This window comes from Oncorhynchus clarkii, chromosome 2 (genome assembly GCF_045791955.1).
Source record: "Oncorhynchus clarkii lewisi isolate Uvic-CL-2024 chromosome 2, UVic_Ocla_1.0, whole genome shotgun sequence".
Taxonomy (NCBI): Eukaryota; Metazoa; Chordata; class Actinopteri; order Salmoniformes; family Salmonidae; genus Oncorhynchus; species Oncorhynchus clarkii.
Window position 1 is genome coordinate 69,606,581 of NC_092148.1, and position 19,922 is coordinate 69,626,502.

Here is a 19,922-nt window from a genome sequence, read left to right on the forward strand (position 1 = left end):
AGGACTTGCAGGCCTGTTGTAACACAGGTCCTCAACAGACATCACCGGCAACAATGTCGCCAACAAAGTGCTCTTCACTGACGAGGCATGGTTTTATCTCACCAGGGGTGATGGTCGGATTCGTGTTTATCGTCGAAGGAATGAGCATTACACCGAGGCAGGTACTCTGGAGCGGGATCGATTTAGAGATGAGGGTCCGTCATGGTCTGGGGTGGTGTATCACAGCATCATCGGACTGAGCTTGTTGTCATTGCAGGCAATCTCAACGCTGTGCTTTACAGGGAAGACATCCTCCTCCCTCATGTGGTACCCTTCCTGCAAGCTTATCCTGACATGACATTCCATCATGACAATGCCACCAGCCATATTTCTCGGTCTGTGCGTGATTTCCTGCAAGACAGGAATGTCAGTGTTCTGCCATGGCCCAAGAAGAGCCCGGACCCCCCCCCCCCCCCCCATTATTTCATTTCCGTAAGTCACATGTCTGTGGAACTTGTTCAATTTATGTCTCAGTTGTTGTTTATTTATGTCTCAATCTTGTTATGTTCATACAAATATTTACACGTTAAGTTTGCTGAAAATAAACACAGTTGACAGTGAGAGGACGTTTATTTTTTTGCTGAGGTTATATACATATTCGTCTCCGTTTCAGCACCAACTGGTAAACGTAAAAATACTCTCATATTGTAGGTTATTTAGGCACATTTTGGAGTTAGGAAAGTATGTATGAGTCATTAAAAAAATGGTTTGGAGAGCCTTTACACACGAAATACTGTATAGTGATGAATACAAAATACAGTGGTTTGATTCATCCTGGAAGTTGTCATATTAAAGTTCAATCCATGAAATTTTGGAAGGTGGGGAAAAAGTTTACAATAGGGGTTGAACAATAATCCTATAAATATACCCTAATCCTTACTAATCATGGAACTGTATGACAATGGTCCAGTCGTGGTGAACCGTGCACCAGGCTCCAGGTTTAACCTGCTATGTGTGGTCTGAGTTCCATAATGATTCAAATAGGCTACATGTCCCATATTATTGCACAACGTTGCCTAATATGCTCCACAAATGCTACCGACCCCCAGGAACAACTACACAGACCTGAGAGGAAAGAAAGATAATCAGAATTAAATGGAATGATGCAAAATATAAGCTACATATTGAAGAAACTAACACTAAAGTGACAGTTATAAATGTATGTGGTATTACTGACGGTGGCTCCCGATAGTGGCTAATAATTAAAATGATACAAGGTCAGAATACTGTGTATCTGTGGACACACTTCCGTCACTTATTAATTTCTTAGATCTCCCCTCCGAACAAATACCAGGTGAATAGCATGCTGTTCTCATGATGAAGTTCAAGGTCAGAATACTCATAGAGGAAAGCGCATCAAAATGGAATTACGTTCCATTTACGGAAGCTTAACTCAGCCCATATGAGCTGTGACGGGCTTCTTGCTGTAGCTGCGCTGTTGTGTTATGGCTAACAGCCTCTGTTTTAGCCATGTTCATTAGAGAAGGCTGCTCTCTCTCTTTCTCACTCTCCCTCTATCAGTAAACCCAACCCTGTCAAACCAGGTTACATTCAGGATCACTGAACTTTTCAGTAAGCAATATAGCTAGTATTTAGATCAGAAACAACCCTGAGCTGAAAGTCAGATATATGTGCATGTCCATTAGCAGAATACTTGTGACCGACACTGCAGAATCATTTTATCTGGATGTAATGATGTCTCCTATCCTTGAGACAGAAAGAGGTGAAAACTCATTCATAATATCCCTCTGGTTTTCCCCAGTCAGCAGAAGGGGGGAATGTCAGCTCTGTCTGTACCCACTAGGAGGGATGTCCTTGGGAACCTGAGAACTGTGGATCGCTCCTCAAAAGACGCACACAAACACACAGTCATATTTATAGTTGTCCACTCTCTCCACCTTCATCAAGGATCAGATTGTAGTCGTGATAGAGGAATAAAATTCCTATATGTTTAATACCCAATTAAATTAATACACTCAGCCCATTTCTAAGGATTTGTAAGAAACTTATTTGCAAAAAATGGGCGGAGACCAGTCTCAAAATCAAGCACTAGCGTTTATTCTCGATAGTACTGAACATGATACAATTTACAACAGGTTATAAACTGAAAATGACGTCAAATCAAAATCAAATCAAATGTATTTATATAGCCCTTCGTACATCAGCTGATATCTCAAAGTGCTGTACAGAAACCCAGCCTAAAACCCCAAACAGCAAGCAATGCAGGTGTAGAAGCACGGTGGCTAGGAAAAACTCCCTAGAAGGGCCAAAACCTAGGAAGAAACCTAGAGAGGAACCAGGCTATGTGGGGTGGCCAGTCCTCTTCTGGCTGTGCCGGGTGGAGATTATAACAGAACATGGCCAAGATGTTCAAATGTTCATAAATGACAAGCATGGTCCAGTAATAATAAGGCAGAACAGTTGAAACTGGAGCAGCAGCACGGCCAGGTGGACTGGGGACAGCAAGGAGTCATCATGTCAGGTAGTCCTGAGGCATGGTCCTAGGGCTCAGGTCCTCCGAGAGAGAGAGAAAGAAAGAGAGAAAGAGAGAATTAGAGAGAGCACACTTAACAGACAGGATGATCACATCAGTGACTCAACCCACTCAGGTGACGCACCCCTCCCAGGGACGGTATGAGAGAGCCCCAGTAAGCCAGTGACTCAGCCCCTGTAATAGGGTTAGAGGCAGAGAATCCCAGTGGAAAGAGTGGAACTGGCCAGGCAGAGACAGCAAGGGCGGTTCGTTGCTCCAGAGCCTTTCCGTTCACCTTCCCACTCCTGGGCCAGACTACACTCAATCATATGACCCACTGAAGAGATGAGTCTTCAGTAAAGACTTAAAGGTTGAGACCGAGTTTGCGTCTCTGACATGGGTAGGTTTCGAACGTCATTAGGTTTCGAACTGTCCCGTCTCTCCCCCCCACTCCAGTACAATGGCAGTGTAGTTCTCAAGCCTTCCTACATCGTCTCTATCCCCAATTTAGATAATTTATGACCAAGCCAAGGTCTTCCTGTGTAGATAAGCATTCTAGCCAGTCTGACGATAAGTTCATTTGTTTCTACCAAGGAACAGACAGTCATTGTTCTAATTCTTGATTATACTTACACACATTATATTCAGTACTAGGATTAAAATTAAATTCATACATCTATACAGAAACATAATAGTATTTATTCTGTTTAGTCAGTCCTGATTTGAAATGTATACATAATTAGTCATTTTTTATAAAAAAAATCCCTTAACAAGTCGTTCAACTTATTTAGGTTATCATGACCTCTTCTGATTGATCTGGTGATGTTTTACTGTAGATAAATGATGTCATATGTCAATGTTTAGATGTCCTCACTGTTATGAGTACATTATGATATCATAAATACACAACACTATCAATATGACTAAAATATTACTAGATAATATAAAAATGTAGATCACATATTATTTTCTACTAATAAAAAGCAATCGCCCATAAAATATGTGAAGTATCTCTTGTACAGTAGGCTATGTCATTGACTTGCTCAGATAAAATGTACAGTATCTGTCACATGTATTAAACATTTAGGTACATATAAGTGTCTTATAACGGCTGAAAGCTTAAATTCTTGTTAATCTAATGGCACTGTTTGATTTACAGTAGCTATTACAGTGAAAACATGCCATGCGATTGTTTGAGCCATAGTATTTGTATCCAGGTAGCTAATTTTCTATATGAACTTTTACTTGCCTTTCTAAGAGGTCTCTTAAAAAAAAATATATATGTTTTTTTTCTTTAGATTTTTGCCTACCATATCTATTGTGTTATATTCTCCTACATTATTTTATCATTTCTACAAACATCAAAGTGTTTTCTTTCCAATGGTACCAATTATATACATATCCTGGCTTCAGGGCCTGAGCAACAGGCAGTTCACTTTGGGCACGTCATTCAGGTGGAAATTGAGAAAAAAGGGGCCTAGCCCTAAGAAGTTATTAAATAGTACCCGCAAAACACCAGTTTCAACGTCAACAGTGAAGAGACGAGTTGCAAAGAAAAAGCCATAACTCTGTCCAGTGTCTGTGTTCTTTTGCCCATCTTAATCTTTTATTTTTATTGGTCAGTCTGAGATATGGCTTTTCTTTGCATCTCTGCCTAAAGGCCAGCATCCCGGAGTCACTTCTTCACTGTTGATTGCAGTGCTTTGATGTGTGTTTGAACGCTGATACGTATACTGCAGTGCATGATTACAGAATGTTGTGTTATATTCTTCTTGTAGGCTGCTATGGGTTTACCTGTCCCACACCTTTCTCTGAAAATTATTGCAAGGTGACTCTGGGGTTGTTGCTTTTGTTCCCTTTTTATTATCTCGCTCTCTCTCTCTTTGTCTATCTCTCTGTCAGGACTGTCTGATTCTGGAGAAGAGCGATATGCACCACCCGGTCTGCTCCTTCCAGGACGACTTCCAGGAGTTTGAGATGATCGATGACGAGGATGAGGAGGAAGAGGAAGAGGAAGATGAAGACGAGGTGGATCCTGACGCTCCTCCCTCCCCCACCGCTTCCCCTCCTTCTTCCCCCACCCTTGGCACGCTGAAGAGCCGGCCCACTACCCTCAACCTCACCACCGCTGTCTCACAGGTACACATGCACGCACACACTCAACCTCCAACCTTATCACATTTAACACCAAACTTTGCATTCTGCTCTCCTCTGATTTGGTAAATTATGCTGACCTCGCTCTTTTTCTTTCTCTCTCTCAGGACTCACTGAACAACAACAGCAGTCTTTCTCCAAAGAAGGGCAGCTGGCAGGACTCTCTACGCAACCCTACCTCACAGGGTGAGTACTATGCTGTTATACTGTTACCACTCCCCCCTACTCATTATTTATCCAATACTAATTCACTGCCAACACCTAGCAGCTAATTTCCTCCAAATGTCCAAGTATTTAAAAAATAAATGTATACCTTTTAAAATGTTCTTGTTTGGAAGGCTACACGCACAATACACAAATTCATATAATTGAATAGTTTTTTTTGTCCCTTTGTCCCGCATCCCGCAACCAAACAATCATGCCCGCATTTTATCATCATATTTAAACACAAGTAATAAAAAATTCAAAAGTTTGATTTGCTGTATTTTTCAGTCAGACATTCCGACCTGTCTTACAGTCATGTTGCGCTTATGAAAGATATATATCATAAGGATGTGGTACTGGTGATGTTAAACACTCCAATTGTTGTTGAGATCTGATATTCTGCGCAGCGCAAGATGAGACTTAGGCCAATGTCATAGGCCAATGTCATAGGCCTATCGTCAGCCAATCACATTTCTCAAATCCTTTCGGGCTACGTTCCAGCTAAACTTAGCGAGGACAGTTAGCCTTAACTACTTTTTAAAAAGTGTGTTTCTGACAAAGGTCATTTCGTTAAACTTTTGAGGCTATACATGGCCATATTTGCTTCTACTTTACACAAACCCATTTTAAAAGCCCCCCTTCCTGTTTTAAATTTCCTGAGACCAACCAGAAGTGTTCCTTGGCCAAATATTCCCAGATTTTCATAAAACATGTGGTCTCTTTTCTGAATCACCAAATGTTGTGCGAGGCAAAAGAGTAGGCTAAGTGTGCTTCAATGAGCTTGTTCGGTGCAGCGGGTGCATTGCTCTGCCACTTCTCACAACGGTGCTCCTTTAGTCAAATTAGATCAAAGCTGAATCAATGTCTTGGAAGATCACATAATTATTAATTTTCATTCTACATAACAGAACTAAATATAATAGCTTAGTATAATTATACTGTTACACCAAAAAACCCACCGTAGTCATTTCTTATGACATTTTAGGATGGTTAGCTGAATCGCTAAACTCAGCAGCGTGCGCTACTAGGCAGAATTTACTTGGATTGAAACCAAATACAGGAAGGCTTTATAGTTTGTTGACACCATCTGCTCTAATTTGCTTATGAAAAAGTAATTGAAGAAGATTTAAATGCATATTCCTATGAAACTGATTGAGATCAAATGATCGGCATGCAGATGCAGTTTGGACATATCACTGGTAAAACGTGAAGAATTATCATTCCTAATTGACAGTGATGATGCCTATTTTGAAATGAGCTATACTTGGTGTTTAAAGATATTAAAAAGATAAACATTTATTGAGACATTGTGTGGGTGCACTGTATGCATATTGTATAATTAAACAAGAAGGCACAAGGGGGTGTGGTATATGGCCAATATACCACGGCTAAGGGCTGTTCTTACGCACGACGCATCGCGGAGTGCGTGGGCACATTCCTTAGCAGTGGTATATAATCCATATACCACAAACTCCCGAGGTGCCTTATTGCTATTATAAACTGGTTACCAACGTAATTAGAGCAGTAAAAATGTATATTTTGTCATACCCATGGCATACCTGTCTGTCAGCCAATCAGCATTCAGGGTCGAACTTCCCAGTTTATGATGATATATATGTGGAATTCCTAGTCTTTGGCAGCGTTTGGAACTGCCTATCTGCAGTCAAGAAAGCAGAGTTCATCTCAGTCTATCCTGCCCTTCACTCCCTTGACCTTTTGGCCCTGACGGAGACATGGATCACCCCAGAGAACACTGCTACTCTAGCTGCGCTTCTCTCATACTCCGAGAGCATCTGGTCGTTGCGGTGGTGGCACAGGGATACTAATTTCTCCTAACTGGAGAATTTCTATTTTCTCCCTCACTCACCTGTCCATCACCTAATTTGACTGCCATGCTGTCACTGTCACTTGTCCACTCAAACTTAACATTGTTGTCATCTATCGCCCACCAGGTGCCCTTAGATAGTTCCTCAATGAGCTTGACACCTTGATAAGCTCATTTCCTAACGATGGCTCACCACTCTTCGTACTGAACGACTTCACCCTCCCGACATCTGCCTTTGATTAATTACTTTCCAACAATTTCTTTCCTCTCCTTTCTCACCCTTTCCCAATCCAACTCACTAGTCAGGAAAAACGCTTGACCCCATCTTTACTAGAGGCTGTTTGCCTACTAACCACTTCCAGGTCTCTGATCACTACTTTGTTTACTTTTCTGTCTCCCTCTCCTCCAACCCTATCCACTCAGCCCCTACCCAGATAGTCATGCGCTGTAGAAATCTTCTCCTCTCTTTCTCTCTCTCTCCTCATATATCCTATCATTCTCTCCCCCTACTCACTCCTCTTCAAACCTTTCATCTCTTCCTTCTGCTTAATCTTTCTCCCTTTGTCTCCTGATTCAACCTCTTCAACCTTACTCTCTTCTCTTTTCCCATACTATGACTCGCCCTGTATTCTTTTCTCCTGGCCGGCTCGGCCCTTCCCTCCTGCTCCATGGCTGAGTGACTCATTGCAAGCTTAAAGAACAGGGCTGCAGGCAGCTGAGCAAAAATTGAAAGAAAAAAAACTTCCAGAGGACCTATCATCCTTTCATTCCCTCTTCTTTACCTTCTCTTCTGTATCCACTGCTAAAGCCACTTTCTATCCCACCGTACCTTCTCCGCTATGCAATCTGGTTTCAGAGCTGGTTATGGGTGCACTTCATCATCACTACTCTGGACGGTTCTGACTTAGAATATGTGGACAACTACAAATACCTAGGTCACTGGTCACCATAGCAGCACCCAGCCGTAGCACGCTGGTTACCCCCAAAGCCAATTCCTCCTTTGGCCACCTTACCTTCCAGTTCTCTGCTGCCAATGACTGGAACAACTGCAAAAATCACTGAAGCTGGAGAATCATATCTAGCATGGTTTTGGAGATTCCTCACTAGCTTTAAGCACCAGCTGTCAGATTAGCTCAGAGATCACTGCACCTGTAGATAGCCCATCTGTAAATAGCCCATCCGTAAATAGCCCATCCAACTACCTCATCCCCATACTGTATTTATTTATTGATCTTGCACCTTTTTACCCCAGTATCTATACTTGCACATTCATCTTCTGCATATCTACCATGCCAGTGTTTAATTGCTATATTGTAATTACTTTGCCACCATGGCCTATTTATTGCCTCCCTTATCCTACTTCATTTGCACACACTGCATATAGACTTTTTCTACGGTATTATTGACTGTATGTTTGTTTATTCCATGTGTAACTCTGTGTTGATTTTGTCGTACTGCTTTGCTTTATCTTGGCCAGGTCGCACTTGTAAATGATAACTTGTTTTCAACTAGCCTACCTGGTTAAATACATTTTTTTAAAAACACTACATTTAAAGCTTCAGGCTCTGACCATAGGAAAGTATTTTCCACCTTTTCCTCCCTCCTTAATCCTCCATCCTTCCTCCTCACTCTCTGCGGACAACTATTAACCACTTTGAAAAGAAGGTTGACAATGTCCCACTTAGCTATCTTAAGATGAATGCACTAACTATAAGTCTCTTTAGATAAGAGTTTCTGCTAATTGACTGAAATGTAAATGTAAGATGTATTCAATAGGCTACATCTGTCTGTCATTTTTTTATGAGGTCATTTGCAGGTAGGATGACCACATTTAAAATACGAAAATATGGGTCAACAAGATTTTGCGGGACATTCGCAGGACAGTGTACCATACATGAATAGAACATTTTGTCAGCTTTCCCTGTAAATGACGTAATCATTTCTCAAAGTTTGTATCAAAAGGTTTAGACTATTTAATATTGTTATAGAAAATGCATAACATGTAAAACAGTTCGGAAGGGACCATTTTTAAACGGGATTGCGTGAAGTAGCAGCTAATATGGCTTTTTACTTGCTTTTGTAGTTCTTTGTCAAAGGAACACTTTTTGTAAGTAGTTAGGGTTAAGGTTCCCCTCCAAGTTTAGATAGACTTTAGCCTGAAAGGAAAGGAAGGAAAAATGTGATCGGTTGACGATCGGCCTGTGACATTGGCCTACGTCTCGTCTTGCGCTGTACAGAATATCAGATCTCAGCAATGATTGGATAAGTGTTTAACAACACCAGTACCACATCCTTATGATACATACAGTGCATTCTGACCCCATGACCCAATAATGACAAAGTTAACAGGTTTTTTGAAATTTTTGCAAATATATACAAAATAAAAAAAACAGATACCTTATTTACATAAGTATTCAGACATTTTGCAATGAGACTCGAAATTGAGCTCAGGTGCATCCTGATTCCATTGATAATTCTTGAGCTGTTTATACAATTTGATTGGGGTCCACCTGTGGTAAATTCAAATGCTTGTACATGATTTGGAAAGGCACACACCTGTCCATATAATGTCCCAAAGTTGTATGTGCATGTCAGAGCAAAATTCAAGCCAAGATGTCGAAGGAATTGTCCGTAGAACTCCAAGACAGGATTGTTTCGAGAGACAGATCTGGGGAAGGGTATTAAACAATTTCTGCAACATTGAAAGTCCCCAAGAACACAATGACTGCCATCATTCTTAAATGGGAGAAAGTTTGGACCTACCAAGACTCTTCCTAGAGCTGGCCACCCGGCGAAACTGAGCAATCGGGGGAGAACAGCCTCGGTCAGGAAGGTGACCAAGATCCCGATGGAACCCAAAGTTCCTCTGTGGAGATGGAAGAATGTTCCAGAAGGATAACCATCTCTGCCAGCACTTCACCAATCAGGCCTTTATGATAGAGTGGCCAGATGGAAGCCACTCCTCAGTAAAAGGCACATGACAGCCCGCTTGGAGTTTGCCAAAAGGCACCTAAAGGACTCTCAGACCATGAGAAACAAGATTCTCTGGTCTGATAAAACCAAGATTGAACTCTGTGGCCTGAATGCTAAGTGTCACGTCTGGAGGAAACCTGGCACCATCCCTACGGTGAAGCATGGTGGTGGCAGCATTATGGCACCATCCCTACGGTGAAGCATGGTGGTGGCAGCATTATGGTCTGGGGATGATGATGTCAGGATCAAGGGAAAGATGAACGGATCAAAGTACAGAGAGATCCTTTGCACAGCGGAGAAGGTACGGTGGGATTCAAGATGGTCAGTGATCTGTTTGTTGACTTGGCTTTCGAAGACCTTAGATAGGCAGGGCAGGATGGATATTGGTCTGTAACAGTTTGGGTCCAAGCTTTCCAATCCTTGGGGAAGACGATATGAAAGAGAGGTTGAACAGGCTGGCACATGACAGCCTTGGGCGAGTAGCTGCGGGGGGGGGGGGGGGGCTGTTGGACGAGGTTGGAGTAGCCAGGCGGAAGGCATGGCCAGCCGTTGAGAAATGCTTGTTGAAGTTTTCGATAATCATGGATTTATCGGTGGTGACCGTGTTACCTAGCCTCAGTGCAGTGGGCAGCTGGGAGGAGGTGCTCTTGTTCTCCATGGACTTCACAGTGTCCCAGAACTTTTTGGAGTTGGAGCTACAGGATGCAAACTTTTGCCTGAAGAAGTTGGCTTTAGCTTTCCTGACTGACTGTGTGTATTGACTTCCCTGAACAGTTGCATATCGCGGGGACTGTTCGATGTTAGTGCAGTCCGCCACAGGATGTTTTTGTGCTGGTCGAGGGCAGTCAGGTCTGGAGTGAACCAGGGGCTATATCTGTTCTTAGTTCTGCATTTTTTGAACGGAGCATGCTTATCTAAAATGGTGAGGAAGTTACTTTTAAAGAAAGACCAGGCATCCTCAACTGACGGGATGAGGTCAATGTCCTTCCAGGATACCCGGGCCAGGTCGATTAGAAAGGCCTGCTCACAGAAGTGTTTTAGGGAGCGTTTGACAGTGATGAGGGGTGGTCGTTTGACTGCGGCTCCGTAGCGGATACAGGCAATGAGGCAGTGATCGCTGAGATCCTGGTTGAAGACAGCGGAGGTGTATTTGGAGGGCCAGTTGGTCAGGATGACGTCAATGAGGGTGCCCTTGTTTACAGAGTTAGGGTTGTACCTGGTGGGTTCCTTGATGATTTGAGTGAGATTGAGGGCATCTAGCTTAGATTGTAGGACTGCCGGGGTGTTAAGCATATCCCAGTTTAGGTCACCTAACAGAACAAACTCTGAAGCTAGATGGGGGGCGATCAATTCACAAATGGTGTCCAGGGCACAGCTGGGAGCTGAGGGGGGTCGGTAGCAGGCGGCAACAGTGAGAGACTTATTTCTGGAGAGAGTAATTTTCAAAATTAGTAGTTCGAACTGTTTGGGTATGGACCTGGAAAGTATGACATTACTTTGCAGGCTATCTCTGCAGTAGACTGCAACTCCTCCTCCTTTGGCAGTTCTATCTTGACGGAAGATGTTATAGTTGGGTATGGAAATCTCAGAATTTTTGGTGGCCTTCCTGAGCCAGGATTCAGACACGGCAAGGACATCAGGGTTAGATGAAAACCTGCTCGACACGACAATACGTCCTACTGCTACGCCATCTTGGACAGAGCGCTCAGGACCTCAGACTGGGGCGAAGGTTCACCTTCCAACAGGACAACGACCCTAAGCATACAGCCAAGACAACGCAGGAGAGTCTTCGGGACAAGTCTCTGAATGTCTTTGAGTGGCCCAGCTAGAGCCAGGAGTTGAACCTGATCGAACATATCTGGAGAGACCTTAAAATAGCGGCACTCCCCATCCAACCTGACAGAGCTTGAGAGGATGTGCAAAGAAGAATAGGAGAAACTCCCCAAATACAAGTTTGTAGCATCATACCCAAGAATACTTAAGGCAGTAATCGCTGCCAAAGGTGCTTCAACAAAGTACTGAGTAAAGGTGCTAAATACTTATGTAAATGTAATGTGTTATTTATTTATTTTTAATACATTTGCAAACATTTCAAAAAACAGTTTTTGCTTTGTCGTTTTGAGATATTGTGTGTAGACTGATGAGGGGAAAAACTATTTAATCCATTTTAGAATAAAGCTGTAACGTGACAAAATGTGGAAAAGGTCAAGGGGTCTGAATACTTACCGAAGGCACAGTATATATTAATAAGTGCAATGTTACAGGTTGGAGTGTCTGACTGAAATACGGGACAAATCAACAAAATAATTAGCGGTGTTTGAATTTGTTAATAAAATGCAGGACATGATAGTTTGCGGGATGTGGTTAACCTATTTATTTATTTATTTATTTTATTTCACCTTTATTTAACCAGGTAGGCAAGTTGAGAACAAGTTCTCATTTACAATTGCGACCTGGCCAAGATAAAGCAAAGCAGTTCGACACATACAACGACACATGGAGTAAAACAAACATACAGTCAATAATACAGTATAAACAAGTCTATATACGATGTGAGCAAATTAGGTGAGATAAGGGAGGTAAAGGCAAATAAAAGGCCATGGTGGCAAAGTAAATACAATATAGCAAGCAAAACACTGGAATGGTAGATTTGCAGTGGAAGAATGTGCAAAGTAAAAATACAAATAATGGGGTGCAAAGGAGCAAAATAAATAAATAAATTAAATACAGTAGGGAAAGAGGTAGTTGTTTGGGCTATGTACAGGTGCAGTAATCTGTGAGCTGCTCTGACAGTTGGTGCTTAAATCTAGTGAGGGAGATAAGCATTTCCAGTTTCAGAGATTTTTGTAGTTCGTTCCAGTCATTGGCAGCAGAGAACTGGAAGGAGAGGCGGCCATAGAAATAATTGGTTTTGGGGGTGACTAGAGAGATATACCTGCTGGAGCGTGTGCTACAGGTGGGAGATGCTATGGTGACCCAGCGAGCTGAGATAAGGGGGGACTTTACCTAGCAGGGTCTTGTAGATGACATGGAGCCAGTGGGTTTGGCGACGAGTATGATGCGAGGGCCAGCCAACGAGAGCGTACAGGTCGCAATGGTGGGTAGTATATGGGGCTTTGGTGACAAAACGGATTGCACTGTGATAGACTGCATCCAATTTGTTGAGTAGGGTATAGGAGGCTATTTTGTAAATGACATCGCCGAAGTCGAGGATTGGTAGGATGGTCAGTTTTACAAGGGTATGTTAGGCAGCGTGAGTGAAGGATGCTTTGTTGCGAAATAGGAAGCCAATTCTAGATTGAACTTTTGATTGGAGATGTTTGATGTGGGTCTGGAAGGAGAGTTTACAGTCTAACCAGACACCTAGGTATTTGTAGTTGTCCACGTATTCTAAGTCAGAGCCGTCCAGAGTAGTGATGTTGGACAGGCGGGCAGGTGCAGGCAGCGATCGGTTGGAGAGCATGCATTTAGTTTTACTTGTATTTAAGAGTAATTGGAGGCCACGGAAGGAGAGTTGTATGGCATTGAAGCTTGCCTGGAGGGTTGTTAACACAGTGTCCAAAGAAGGGCCAGAAGTATACAGAATGGTGTTGTCTGCGTAGAGGTGGATCAGAGACTCACCAGCAGCAAGAGCGACATCATTGATGTATACAGAGAAGAGAGTTGGTTCAAGAATTGAACCCTGTGGCACCCCATAGAGACTGCCAGAGGTCCGGACAGCAGACCCTCCGATTTGACACACTGAACTCTCAGAGACGTAGTTGGTGAACCGGGGGTGTTGCCAACATTTTGTATTCAATTAGGCTACACTGTGTAGCGAATGTCTCGCAAAGTCATTGTGTTGTCCCACATTTGGGTATTTTAAATGTGGTCACCCTAATCCCACCGGTACCTGTGGGCTTAAATAGGTACATATATACAGTACTAGTCAAAGTTTGGACACATCTACTCGTTCAATGTTTTTTCTTTTTTTTAGAACAATAGTGAAGACATCAAAACTATGAAATAACACATATGGAATCATGTAAGGGAAAGGGAAAGGGGTTACCTAGTCAGTTGTACAGCAAAACTAACTCCTCTGAATTAGAGAGATGCGGGGGGCTGCCTTAATCTTCGGTGCCCGGGGAACCAAAAAAATGTTAAACAAATCCAATGTATTTTATATTTGAGATTCACACTCTTGGCATTCTCTCAACCAGGTTCTAAGCTGACATATGGAATTGTTTTAAGATGGTCATACCAAGGATCATTTAACTATTGGATTTAGAATTTTAAGACCCCTTAAGGCAGGTATTCCCAAACGGGTATGGGGGTACGTGCATTGCCGTCAGGGGTACGCTAAATAAAAATGTGATTCACATATTTATCTTAATTTGTCATTTGTTTTTACATTTTCAAACAGTAAATTTATATTTTCCAACGTGGCTACATATTTGGGTGAGGTTTTTTTCTCGCCTGAGTAGCCTCGTTTCACTGCCAAAAATAAAATGAAACCATCTAGTGTTCAGCAAAATAACAACACAATGTTAAATACAGGTAGCCTAGTCAAATAATTAACCTAATAATTCATCTAATCACATTAACTGTTACTCTCTCACAGGAAACCTTCACTCTAGCGCAGACATTTAGAAACAAAACAATTTGAAAAATAAGCCACAAGTTTTTTGAGCGAGAATAAAGATGACTTTCGAGTAGGCGTATAAAAGCAACAGATACCATTAATAAGAAGGGGCTAGAAGAGTCTTATATGGTGAGCTACCGAGTGGCTAGGACAGGCAAGCCCCATACTATTGTGGAGGACTTCATTCTTCCTGCTGCTGCGGATATAGCTGGGACAATGCTGGGGGAAAAGGCCCAAAAAACTACACAGACGATGCCTTCATCAAACAACACTGTTTCACGACGCATCAGTGACATGGCAGGAGATGTTTTGAAACAATTGCTGCTTCGCATACAAGCCAGTGAATTATATGTTTTTACAGCTTGATGAATCAACAGCCTGGCACAGCTCCTGGCAGTAACTGCTCATTGCGTGGAACTGAGAAAAATTGGTTTTATTTACCTTGGTTTCACAGTAGATTTATGCAGTTACTGCTAACATGACCCCCATTTTCTCCAGAACACAATACAAAAGAGGCAGGATACTTGTCCACGTGATTAAGCATGTATTTAATGTAGCAAAAATGACATTAACTCATTTTCGACCAAATTAGTAGTTACTGCCTTTTTGCTTGGTAGGGCAGTATACTTGCGAACTATTGTTTGTACAGATGAACATGGTACCTTAATGAGTTTGGAAATTGCTCCCAAGGATAAACCAGACTTGTGGAGGTCTAGGAACTTTTTTTTCATTTATTTATTCCCTTATTTAGGCACTAAACTACTGTATCTTCATATATACTTACATCATTTTTTAAAACTGGTACCGTGGATCTTCAGGCAAGTCTCATGAGGCTTGTGGGCTTCCTGCAGAACATCATCATGTTTGTGAGTGTCTCAGCTGTCCACAGAGGGTTCCTATTAGTGTGTAGGCCAAACCGTTCGGAGGCTATAGACGTTTTTGGGAGAAGACCGTTTTTGGGAGAAGACCGTTTTTGGGAGAAGAGCGCTCTAGTCTGCCACCTTTCCACAAGCAACCAAGGCTCTCCAACATATCAAGAAAATAGAAAACTCGATAATAGTATGAAATCGATTCGCGGTAATGTTTTCTGCATGTTGGAATAGAAAGTGTACCCTTCTTGCTTTTGATTTATGAGCTCCGCCAGGCATCAATGAGGTTGTTAGCAGTTGATGTTATTCTTTAATAGCACAGACCCCAAAGCAAATCAGGGGGAGGACGATTTAGGGGGAGGGGAAGGAAGGTTTATTCTTATTCAAAGAGGATGAATCATGTGGGGAGGTAGATGTTCATGTTCCCCTGTCCTTAGTGATTCTCTCCTGTGATTCTCTCATGTGGTTCTCTCCACAGAACAAATGCAGGGGAACAGGAACAGGCAGGATCTAGTTTTATAACTCAGCCCTAGCCTGGGGTTGACCAATTTAGAATTCCTTGCAATAAACCTGGGGCAATGGCCAAATAACAAATATCCTATTTCAGGTTGTATCAATGAGAACGTGCCACAGGACTGACATTCCTAACAGATGTTGAACTGAAAAGCAACTATTTCCATTGATAATTCCCTATCGACTTTTAGTGCTTTTGACCTCTTGTCCTCTGCGTTGTGTATTTATCTTCGACATGATCTTATGTTGGAGAACCTTGGTTGCGTTTGGATTGTAGTTGGTCTTTTAGATTTGTCCCGCATGTCCAGAATGGTGTTCATGTCTGTCCCAATAACAAGTTGGAATTCAGTTAATTTAGCTTGCGTAGCTGGGATCTCACCTCGTTGTAGGACTCCCTCTGTTTTAGCAGTTTGGTTACACAGGTCTGGGTAGATGCTGATCCTCTTCCCTGCATTGGGTCAGACCCCTGGATTCCGCTGCAAGGTTAACAAATCGCTGCTTACTTCAAAGCTGTGTATCGGTACAATCATACAGCGAGCTGTTGCGGAGTTGACCCATTCGGTGCGTAATGTTAATCAGCGGCATGGGACCACCTTTCCTGACGGAACAGTTCATAGAAAAGATTGCTTATGAAGGAATGCCCTAGCTTTCTAAGGAAAGGTTTTCTACAAATGTTTGTATGATCATTTATCTACCTCTTAGTATTGTCTTTAGATGCTGTGTCTTTAAATGTTACAGAAAGATGTTGTCCTGGCCACAGCGCCAGCTGTGCCATCAGAGTCCCTGGGTTCGCGCCCAGGCTCTGTCGTAACCGGCCGCGACCGGGAGGTCCGTGGGGCGACGCACAATTGGCCTAGCGTCCGGGTTAGGGAGGACTTGGTCGGTAGGGGTGTCCTTGTCTCATCGCGCACCAGCGACTCCTGTGGCGGGCCGGGCGCAGTGCGCGCTAACCAAGGTGGCCAGGTGCACGGTGTTTCCTCCGGCGCATTGGTGCGGCTGGCTTCCGGGTTGGATGTGCGCTGTGTTAAGAAGCAGTGCGGCTTGGTTGGGTTGTGTATCGGAGGACGCATGACTTTCAACCTTCGTCTCTCCCGAGCCCGTACGGGAGTTGTAGCGATGAGACAAGATAGTAGCTACTACAACAATTGGATACCACGAAATTGGGGAGAAAAAGGGGTAAAATTAAAAAAAAAATAATAATAAAAAAGAAAGATGTTGTCCTCTGCTTGCAGGCCGTCTGTCTCCAACCCACTCTTGTCTGGAGGATGGGAGTCACGTGATGGGCCAATGCCCCTCCCAACCAGCCCCCCAGGCCCCAGGGTCCCAGAGCAAAGGTACTCCCCCCAAACAGGCAGGGGAGGGCGCCTACCCCCAGTCCCCTCGCAGGCCCCTCCTTTGCGACATGGAAGGCAACAGACGGGAGAGGCCTGAATACGGTAACAAACAAAATGGCTGCCTGTCAGAGTTCAGAGGTCATCATTCCCCATAAACATGAAGTGACGTGATGTGAAAGTGTAGTCCTCACTGGCCAGAGCTATAGATAAAGACTTTGGCAAACTCCGTTTGGGATTCTCTAAAGAATGGGCTCCATTTTGACACCAATAGTTCTTAGTCCAATTTGTGAGAATTCATTTGTTATTGAGTGTTTGGACGCAACACAAGAATAGTTTGCATAGGTCGGTTTATCTCCTGCTCCCCTCACTGCCATCCCCACGTTGGTGACTTCTGGTTCAAATCTGCTATTGTTATAATGCTCACATGATCAATTCGTATTTCTCTCATTTCTCATTTCTCCCTCTACCATCTCTCCTTATCTATCTTCACTCTTTCTCTTCCCTCTCTCCCCTTTCCCCTATATCTCCCTCTCTCCAACAGGCTCCTTCGGTCAACACAAGTCTCACCCGGGCTCTAATGAGGTCATTAACTCCTCAGCTGACCCTCTGATCTTCAGAGTTCCATCCCTGGATGACCAATCCCAATGCTCTGACACTGAGGTTGACCACGACCTCAACAGCGCTGACCACAACCACAAACTTTCACGGTCCTGCACGTCCACCCAGCGACGTGCCACCGACACCTACACGGTCACCACTGAGTCAGGCCTAGACCCGGAACTGGAGAACGATCCAGATGGGACCAGCCGATGCCTGTCCTCCACTGCTCCCATTGGGGGGAATGACGGAGCTGACACCCCTCTGTCAGATGAGGAGCTGGAGAAAGATTTTGACGTAGAGTTTATGTGTAAGGAGACTTATGACATGGTGTGTAAGGAGAACCAGAGCTCAGTCTATGTTGAGTTCCCCTCCATTGAGCCCTCTGAGCTGGCTTCCTTCTCCAGCTACATGTCATCAAGCCGCTCTGATGTTCTCGACCAATCCCGAAGCACTAATCAGAGCCAGCGCCAAGGTGCAGCTATTGAGGTTGCCAATGACTCCAACTCTCCATCCTCGGACCCGGGCATTGCTGACATGAACGCCAAGCGGTGCTACACCACCTCAGACCAAGACCAGGACCTGAGCTCTCCCGGGTCAGACTCAGACATCGAAGGTGAGCTTGAGGCAGCATTCGCCTGCGGAGGACCCCTGGTCTCCAACATGATCTCTTCCATCTCAGAGACAGAGCTGGACCTGACCAGTGATGACAGTAGTAGTGGACGCTCCTCCCACCTCACCAACTCCATCGAGGAGGCCAGTTCACCCACCTCCGACCAGGAACTGGACCCGGACACCGAGTTAGAACAGGACAGTGGAATTGTGGGAATGAAGGTATCACTCCTCCTTGGCCAGCCAGACCACATCAAAGAGGACTCACCCTTACCCTCACCTTCACAACTTTTCTCCTCAACCCTGGCCACCCCCTCCCCTGCTGACTCCCTCGTCCTACCTCCAGAGCCCTATGATGACGGCCAGGCTCTGATGGGCCTACAAAGTGTAGATGATGATGATGATAATGACCTGCCCTATGAGCACCAGGCCGACCCAGATGAGACCCTGCCCCCAGCCCAGCACTGTGAGGACAGCATGTCCAGACAGATGGTCCTCCAGATAGAACCAGACCACAGCCTGGAGAGCTTCAAACGCTCCTTCTACCTGCCAGTAGGACCAAGACTCATACCCACCCATGCTGACGACTACGATGGGAACAGTGAGGGAGGGTCTGAGTCGGAGAGCGAGGATGAGCTGAGTGAGAATTCAGACTCACCTTGGTTGCTAAGCAACCTGGTGAACAAGATGATCTCGGAGGGGTCTTATCCAATCAGCTGTCCTGAGGACTGTTTCAAGAGGTCAGTGTCCATCTCGGACACCATCTCACCCTCCTCGGACATCGAGCCAGACGCGTTCACCGAAGCCACGGACGAACAAATGCAGAAATCTGGGATGAAGAGATCGGAGGAGGAGGATAAAGAAGGGACGGTTCTGAGGAAGGAAGGGAAGGATAGAGATAAGAGGGAGAAGAGTGCAGAGCCACCCAAAGGGAATGCAGGGAAAGCAAACGAAAGATCCGGCTCCTGTCTGTACATGAACAATCCTACAGCTGACACCATCAGACCGGTGATCGTGGAGCGCTATGGCAACAGGATATCCACAGACAACAACCACACTCAGGAATCTAAGAAAGACACCAGCCCTAAATCTGGCAAAAACACCAAGAAGAAGGATGAGGAAATGGATGTTATTGTGGAGCCTGATAACGACCTGATGATGCTGGAGGGGAGGAAGGAACTGGACTCTCCCAGTCTGAGTGACAGCGTAGCGAGTGACAAGGACGAAGGCCGCGAGATGGAGGCCAAGCCCACCGGACGCTCTACGGCCTCCCTGGAACGCATCACCACGGTCAAACACAGCATGACGCTGGACATCCCCACTGCCCAGACCAACCGATGCTTCAGCCTCACCTACTCCACCGACAACGATGAGGAAGAGGAGGAGGAAGAGGAAGGAGACTGCTCCCCGTTCCTGAGCTGCCTGAGGAAGCAGTCATCCTATCGTGGCAGCAATCAATATCTGGACAGCTCACCGCCTATCGATGAGAGCGTCCGGGACCACCCCCTGTCAAAGCAGGACCCCACCCTGTGTGTGAGGGACCTCCCCCTGCAGGCCCTGCGGTCCAGGCCAGATGATGATGGTCTGGCGTACGACTCCATGAAGTACACTCTGGTGGTGGATGAGAACACTACACTGGAGCTGGTCAGCCTCAGGCGGTACGTACGGAAAGGGCCCACCTTCATTAAGGGTTTAGGTGGACTTCATT

At 44.5% G+C, this 19,922-nt stretch overlaps 1 protein-coding gene across 2 annotated transcripts in view; it reads left to right on the forward strand.

The window, feature by feature from the left end:
• LOC139382313 (C-Jun-amino-terminal kinase-interacting protein 2-like) overlaps positions 1-19,922 on the forward strand; it is a 140,074-nt gene that overhangs the window by 110,562 nt on the left and 9,590 nt on the right. The window contains exons 3-6 of one of the 2 annotated variants that reach the window (XM_071126220.1): positions 4,415-4,651; positions 4,774-4,852; positions 16,904-17,107; positions 17,547-19,872. In XM_071126220.1, the coding sequence (XP_070982321.1) occupies positions 4,415-4,651; positions 4,774-4,852; positions 16,904-17,107; positions 17,547-19,872 (2,846 nt within the window). The remainder of the gene's footprint in view (positions 1-4,414; positions 4,652-4,773; positions 4,853-16,903; positions 17,108-17,546; positions 19,873-19,922) is intronic. The other variant, XM_071126230.1, reaches the window with a different exon arrangement.